The sequence below is a fragment of the Quercus suber genome, unplaced genomic scaffold (genome assembly GCF_002906115.3).
Source record: "Quercus suber isolate HL8 unplaced genomic scaffold, Cork oak 2.0 scaffold_3B, whole genome shotgun sequence".
Classification (NCBI taxonomy): Eukaryota; Viridiplantae; Streptophyta; class Magnoliopsida; order Fagales; family Fagaceae; genus Quercus; species Quercus suber.
This window is the reverse complement of record NW_027071805.1, coordinates 1,624,282-1,631,781: the sequence shown is the minus strand read 5'-3', so window position 1 is coordinate 1,631,781 and position 7,500 is coordinate 1,624,282. Positions and strand designations below refer to the sequence as shown.

Below are 7,500 nucleotides of genomic sequence, written 5' to 3'. Positions count from 1 at the left end.
ATGTTAAGAGTTGGATTCTCTCCATTAAGATTTATGTGATTGGAATTTCTCTGCATTGTGCTCACATTGTATGGGGGATGGGTTGTATTTTAACGAAAGTTTAGTTTCTGTAATGTGCTAGGTTTTTTTTTTTTTGTTGTGATGAGAATTTTGGACTAGCAGCCTATCTCTGTTGGTTTGTTTCTCTCCTCTGTCTTTTTATTTTTTGGTGGTTGGCTTCGTGACATGACTTGCATTGAGTTTTTACTCTACTGCTATCTGTGCTCGCCATTTGAATGTGTCTTGTACATCTTATTACAACAGCCAAAAACCACCTAAACCAATTGATGTTTTTGACCATACAATAGATTGTATACCCAACACTTTTTTGTAAAACAAGCATGCCACATGGCTTATCTTGAAACTTGCCATTCATGATATCATATTTTATACACCCATGCATGCACACAAACACATAATATATACTAAATAGGAATGCTTCATTCTGGTATTAAGTATGATGGTGCTTTCAATTTGTCAAACTAAGTACATCTCCACATGAATTTATCATTCAGGAAGCCCAAGCTGCTGGTTGCCGCACTGCAGCTGAGGCTGATAGATACCTTCAACAGAAAAGGAAATTAATTGATTCAACAGAGCTATTTTTTTCCCATCTGGTTTATGTAATATAAACCAAAAGAAATCCTATTACAGGTCCACAGCCATCCAAATTGAGGGTTCAATTAGAATGAATGATTTTTATTAATATTTTTAAGGACATTCGAAGAAAAAGGGAGTGGATGAGGTACATATAATATAGGATTATATATATTGTCATAAAAATAATAATTAAACAAATTATTAATTTTTTTGTTGAGGAGAAAAAAAAGTAATCTAGTTCCTTCTCAAGGAATGCTTAACATTACAAACATCTTAGGCTATTGCAAGCTTAGAATAAAACGTGTGAAATGAGATTATGGGAACTTGAAATAACATATATTGGATGGGATTATTTGTCAATCATCAATGTACTACTTTACATATTTGGCATGAGGGATGTGAAGTCACCTTCTGTCTCTTTTTCACGCATAAGTAGGTAAATATCTCCGATGCTCATTGCTCACTTTAATAAAGGTGTCTCACAAGAGAAGGATCTCCTGTGTTAGTCTCATGAGACCCGTATCTCATTGACATGTGGGTCTCACGTGTGTGGAATCCACATGTTTGAAACATGGATCTTATGAGACTAGCACATATAAAATTTGTCTCTCTTACAAGCTGTGGGTTGGGAACTATGCAATTCACATCATAAGCACTACATTTTCTAGTGACATAAAGTTGTAGCTTAGGCCTTCCAAGATTCAATTCAAAACCCAAGCAGATTGGATTTTTTCTCAAGACCCAAACTTGAATTCTATAAGGAGGTGTTGTATTGGTAATATGTTAGGATTCTTGGGAATGTCGAAAGACCCTCTAACACTCTTAAGTTGGGTTACAAATCACACAAAGAAATCATATGTGGTGTAGGCATCTAGATCTCCACTAAATCCTATTTTTGTAAGAACGTGATTCCGCTAAAAAAAAGTAATTATATATATATATATATATAAATTGACAATTTATCCATTCTTCCTGTATCCTTTAACCAATAGAAATAAAACTAAAATCATGGTTAAGAAATAGAATTTTTTTTAATCTCTTTTGATATTTCCTATTTGGGATTGAGTTACATGCTAAAAGAAAATGCATTATTTTTATTAACAAGACATGATTATAATGAAGAAAAATAATTTAGATAATTATTTTTGTATTGTACATGCCATTAACAAATGTTGGACTCTAGTTTTTTGTGAATTTGCCATGATTTATGTTTATATGTTGTTCTCATTATTTATTTGGAGAAATATAACGAAAATGACTTGATATTTGCTTACAAATCTAATGGAAAAAATAAATAATTCCTAAAATAAACCAAACACAAGAATCTCATATTCAAATCTTATTAGATTCTTGGACTTGGTTTAGGTCCAATGTATCCAGTGCACTAGATCTGATTAGATGGTGACACGTGTCTAAAAGTGAACACATGTCATCATCTCAACGAGTCCAATATTATTAGACACTGGACCTAAGCTTGATCTAGATTCTTAACTGAATCAAACATAGATATAGTTATTTATGCTTTGTCTGTTTCAACATTAGCATTTTATGGAAATTGAATCATTTTTCAAAAAATATTTTCTAAAAAAAAATCTAATTTTCCTATGTATAGTAGCAACCTTAAAATGAGTTGGAAAATTGTCTCTTAACTTCCCTTATTTAGTTTTGCATAAGATAAAATTGTTTTCTAGAAAATTTTTAGTAAAAACAACTCTATCTCATGCTAAGTTAAATAAGAAAAGTTAAAAGATAATTTTCCTTTGATTTTTTTTTTCTAATACTACCAAATACAAAAAAAAATGAAAAACTATTTTTATATAAGGTTTCCGTGGAAACAAAAAGAAAAAAATAATTACATCCTCATACATTATTGTCACTGTCTCGCGCTAAATGATTTGTCTAGTTTTCTTGCCCACAACCCAAGAAGTTGGCTTTGCCTAGCCAGCATTGGGGCCGTCCCCTTCATTCTAATTTCTATGCTGACCCCAGCTCGCGGCTGGCTTTTTGGGAAGTTCATTCCCACTGCATTCACAGCCCGGCTGGCCTCTGCCAACAACGACCATGTAAATTCTCTCATTTCCTGGTCAAAGACTTGGTTGGATGCCAATCACATTACCAAGAATTTGAACATCAAAATCAAACGCCCCTTAAAAGTGGACACTTCAAAACAAAGAAAAATAATTTAGGTGCAGTGTTTGTTTGGCCCAACCAAAACAAATCTTTGGTGTAAGACTCTAAAAAGAGAGAGAGAGAGAGAGAAAAAAAAAACAAAACAAAACAAAAACGTGCAAGACGTTAGAGTGGGGTTGATGTTAGGCGGTCCAGGAACTTGAAATAAAAACTCCCTCTTGACCGGTTCTCTTTTCTCTTTGCCTTCAAATGAAATCAAAGCGTTAACCACAAAAACCTTCCTCTCTCTCTCTCTCTCTCTGCAACCTTCTTCTTCTTCTTCTCTCTCATTCACAGAAATCTTCTTACAAGAGAGAAGAAGAAGAAGAATAAGAATGTGGGTATTCTATCTGATATCGCTGCCTCTAACAATGGGGATGGTTGTGATGACCTTGAAGTATTTCGCGGGTCCCCATGTCCCAAGATACGTTCTCTTCACCGTTGGATACACCTGGTTCTGCTCTCTCTCTCTCATCATCCTCGTACCCGCCGACATTTGGACCGTAATTTTCATTTTCCATTTGCAACTTTTTGAATTTTGTTAGATTTTTGATAATATTCACATATGATCTATGATGGGTCTTGGTTGGTTTGATCATTTGCGTATCCAAACCTTTCAAATAAATCCGGAATTGATCTATATATTTACTTCTTCTGATTATGGAAATGGTATATAGTATTTGATGTATTAGCTGAAAACACTTCTTTTTTATATTATTAAAAAAGGAGAGTTTAATTTACGTTCGATTAGCTTGGCTGGTAGAGTCTTTTATTGTTGAATAAGGAATTTGGGTTTGAACCCCGCTTATACCAAAAGCCAATTGGTTTCTTAAAGTAACAGAGTAATTATGATGGAACAGATGTTATATGTTCAAATCCTATTGTATCCTGTTATTACTGATCCCGTCATTGATGACGCTCAATTGACCTTGATAGGCTGTCATTCCCTTCTAGATTATCACACACGAACACTTACTTCTCTAAATGCATGATCGTAATATTATATGATGATCAGATTCACCCCTTGAAAAATTCTTCACTTTTGAGCAAGAATGCGAATAAAAACTTTTTTATTTATTTATTATAGTTTTGGCTTCTCCATCTCTCTTGCTTGATAGCTCTGAAGCTATATTTGTAATGTAGTTTTGCTATACATAATGTGTTGTTATGCTCATTGTGTGTGTGTTTGATGTGATATTGTGTATTGTTTTCTAATTAAATTTGGCTGCAGAGTTGATTGGTTTAATGATTATGACATAATTCTTTAATTTTTATCATGCAGACAATAATGGGCCACTACAATGGAGGGATATCTTTCTTTTGGAGCTTTTCATATTGGAGTACTTTTTTACTTACCTGGTAAGCTATGGACTAATTAGTTTATCTTTTATATTTATTTATTTCCTGAGCCCTGTGATAAAGGAGGTTTAGCCTTCATCTGAGCTTATCTAGTTTGTAATGGAAATTTTATTCATTGGAACCTATTTGTGGTATCTTAGAATATCTGTTCCACTTCTTTGTTTCATTTAATCTTCAACCTTAAGCAGAAGTCCTTAGATTATTTTGTTCTATAATTTCTTTAAACTTATAGCAGTCACTTAGGTAAATCTTTTAAGAATGATATTGTGGTAACTTATAAGAAAATTTAGATTTTTTTTTTTTTTTTGTTTTCTATATTTTCTCTCTCACTGCTTGCTGTTACAGAAGTTAAAGAGTTTACTTTTGAGCCTATGTGCCTAGTTGCTTAACTTTATGTGCATATGTACGTCCTACTTGTAATATTCCATGGAAAATGTTTGTGAATGACTTTGCTTGAAGTTGGTTTTAGTAATTTTTGTTAAGAATTTCTTGTTACTAAAATCCGTATGCTGCAATAGCTGTTGTAAGTTACCTCAATCAGCAAGTTGGTTTTAAAAAACCTATAACAAATTCAGCCAAATATAATTCTCAAACTGCAGTTTTAAATTATTCGAAACAGCAAGTAGGACCTGCTTCTTTTTTAAATCCATTAAAGATTAAAAAGAAGAATTGTCTACTGTAACTGTCTTATCAACTGATTATCTGACTAATTTGAAATGTATTTCCTTTGATGAGTAAGATATAAAATTTCAATTACATAGCACAAAAAGGGGGTGTGAACCATGTACGCAAGATATATAAAAGTATAACCTAAAAATAAATAAATAATTCAATTTATCAAGAAAAGCCAAAAATCTGATGAGTGAATGAAACTGACAGCATGTTCCCATGTATATAGGGACTGCAGAAAAAGAAACTTCAGTTGAGCTACGGATAATTCTGATCCTTCAAAAGTTTGCACATTCCTCTCTCTCTCTCTAAAAACACCACATTTGACACAATGAAATGACCTTCCAAGTCTCCAAACTTACTTTTTTTACCGAACAGAATCCAGCTAGCCAAATCTTCAAGTACAGTCTTCATCATCGCCCAACACACCCCAAACAAGCACAAGATCTGTAGCAATTCACACATTGATCTATCTGGTTCGGGTGAGCCCTTTGACATTTTAATGATTCCTAGTGATCCCAGGTCTCTTGCAACCTCACAATGAAGGAAGAGGAGATCCATTAACACCCCATTAGATTTACACATGCGGCACCTATCTGTAATTACAATACCTCTTTTCCCCAAGTTATTAATTGTTAGGATTTTGCCCTTTGCAGCTGTTCAAACAAAGAATGCCATGTGAGGAGGGCATTTTACACTAAATTGATTTCCATGGAAAAAACTTGTCACCGCCTTTTCTTTGAACCTGATAATTAGAATTACTTTTAAAAGGCTGATTTTTAGATAGTGACTCCCAATCATGAGCTGCTAGTGTAAAAGAAGGAACCCAGTTCACACTGCCATTTAAGGCATCCTTGTAATTCAACACTGTGGGCATCTTTATTTCTAGCTATCATGAAGAGCTTTGGGTATCCATTCTTAAAAGTGTCATCCCCACACCAATTATCATGCTGAAAATTAACCCTTGTGCCATACCTCACCTTGAGTCAATCGTATGTTACAAGATTAGTTCATCCATGATGAAATGAATATGCAACATATGTTTGATTTGGGGTGAGGTATGGCAAAGGGTGTGGTATTCTTTGCTAAAGTAGTTCATCATGATTTATGCCCTACATCATGCAAAAGTATTTGTCTATATTCGCTAGAATAGAAAAATCCCATGATTTCTATTGTGGGATTCTCAATTCCTTGAGTTTTCACTAGCTTTGTGTCTTAATGTTTCTATTTTTGCTTCTTGTTCTCTTTTGTTTTTGTCTGTACTTGCTATATACACCTCGTGTACTTGGATAGCACCCTTTTTTTTTTATAAGTAATGAAAATTTTATTCAAAGTCATAAAAAGGAGTTACCCAAGTATACAGGAAGTATCCAACAGGGGACCAAAACAACCAAACACACAAATTATAGGCCTCCATCAAATCATAAACCGAAGAAATAGGACTTCCCATGATAGACATCCAATCTGATAGTGTTTTAAAGAAGAAAATTTTTAAGTTTGCTATTGTCCTTTCAGGGTCTTCAAAACACCTTGTATTTCTCTCTTGCCAAATGCACCACATCAAAAAATGAGGATAGCCATCCAAATAACACCCATTTTCTTTTTATTTTTTCCTTTTGTGTCAATAAATTTACTTAAAAAAAAAGGGTAACCTAGAATGTAATCCTTTCTGTACATTTTTCATTATGAGATAGTTCCTATTGTAGTTAATATGTTACTATTCAATAGTAAATCACTTTACCTTTAATGTGATGATGTCTGGCATTATGTTTAAACAGCTAATCATGGTGTTCATGAAAGGGGAATATCTAGGATGAAGGGCTGAACTGCATGAATAATCTAATCTCTGTAATTTGATGGGTTTAATGAAGCATATTCGTTTCTCATTGTTTAGCCAGTAATGGTTTAACTGGGATAGTTTAATTCTTTTCAGATGAAGAACTGCCTAATGCAGTACTGGATATATGTACAAGAGAGGTAAATGAAAATAGCCATTTAGTCTTCCTTTTTTTTTGGATGACTTTTAAACATGGTTTTTGAAACCTGGACTGGACTGCATTATAGGTAATAAAAATACAATTTGGTTTTTTATTTAGAAAATTTTGCATTTGAAATAATATTAATGAACCGGGTGAACCGCCAAACCACCAAATCGTTCATGGTTCAGTAGAGTGACTATTTTTGTAAAGGTTACCACGAGGATTCGAACCTCTGAACCCCCTTCCCCCCCACCCCACATGCACACACATTTGTCTTTGAAAGGTTTAATTGTTAATTATCCTCTCTAAATATATTAATACCGTTCGATTTTTTTTCTTTGCTAAATTTATTTGTGATTTAATATTTGTCTTTTTGCATGTAAATGTGCTATTTTTTTTTGATTTTTTTTTTTTTTTGAAAATGGTCTTACTTTAGATTTAAATGTTTTCTACTTGAAGGATAACTAAACATAATACTTCTTATGCATGTTCTTTTATTATTTTCTATTAACCTTATAAAATCCATAAATTTCAATTGAAAGCTGCTTAAATTTATTTTATTTAATTTTGCTAATATTTACAAGTTAATATTTATGTTTGTATTTTAATTAATTACTAAAATAATTATGACATCAAGTTCGAACCTTAGCCTAACATTAAAACTTGAATATCTTCCTTTTTGGTT

The 7,500-nt window shown here is 32.9% G+C and overlaps 2 protein-coding genes across 5 annotated transcripts in view; both read left to right on the top strand.

Annotated features, from left to right (window-relative positions):
• LOC112033366 (uncharacterized) overlaps positions 1-336 on the top strand; it is a 1,339-nt gene extending 1,003 nt beyond the window's left edge. Inside the window, exon 4 of the mRNA XM_065770178.1 lies at positions 1-336. This exon is cut by the window's left edge and continues 248 nt beyond it. The gene's annotated coding sequence lies outside the window, so the exon portion shown is untranslated.
• A 2,247-nt stretch (positions 337-2,583) lies between these two features.
• The window catches only part of LOC112029320 (uncharacterized), a 47,968-nt gene continuing 43,051 nt past the window's right edge, over positions 2,584-7,500 (top strand). For 3 of the 4 annotated variants that reach the window (XR_010627663.1, XM_065770167.1, XM_065770166.1), the window contains exons 1-2: positions 2,584-3,311; positions 4,091-4,167. Coding sequence is in view for 3 of the 4 variants with exons in the window: in XM_065770167.1 (XP_065626239.1) it covers positions 3,144-3,311; positions 4,091-4,167 (245 nt within the window). In the remaining variant the exon portion in view is untranslated. The remainder of the gene's footprint in view (positions 3,312-4,090; positions 4,168-7,500) is intronic. The other variant, XM_024062009.2, reaches the window with a different exon arrangement.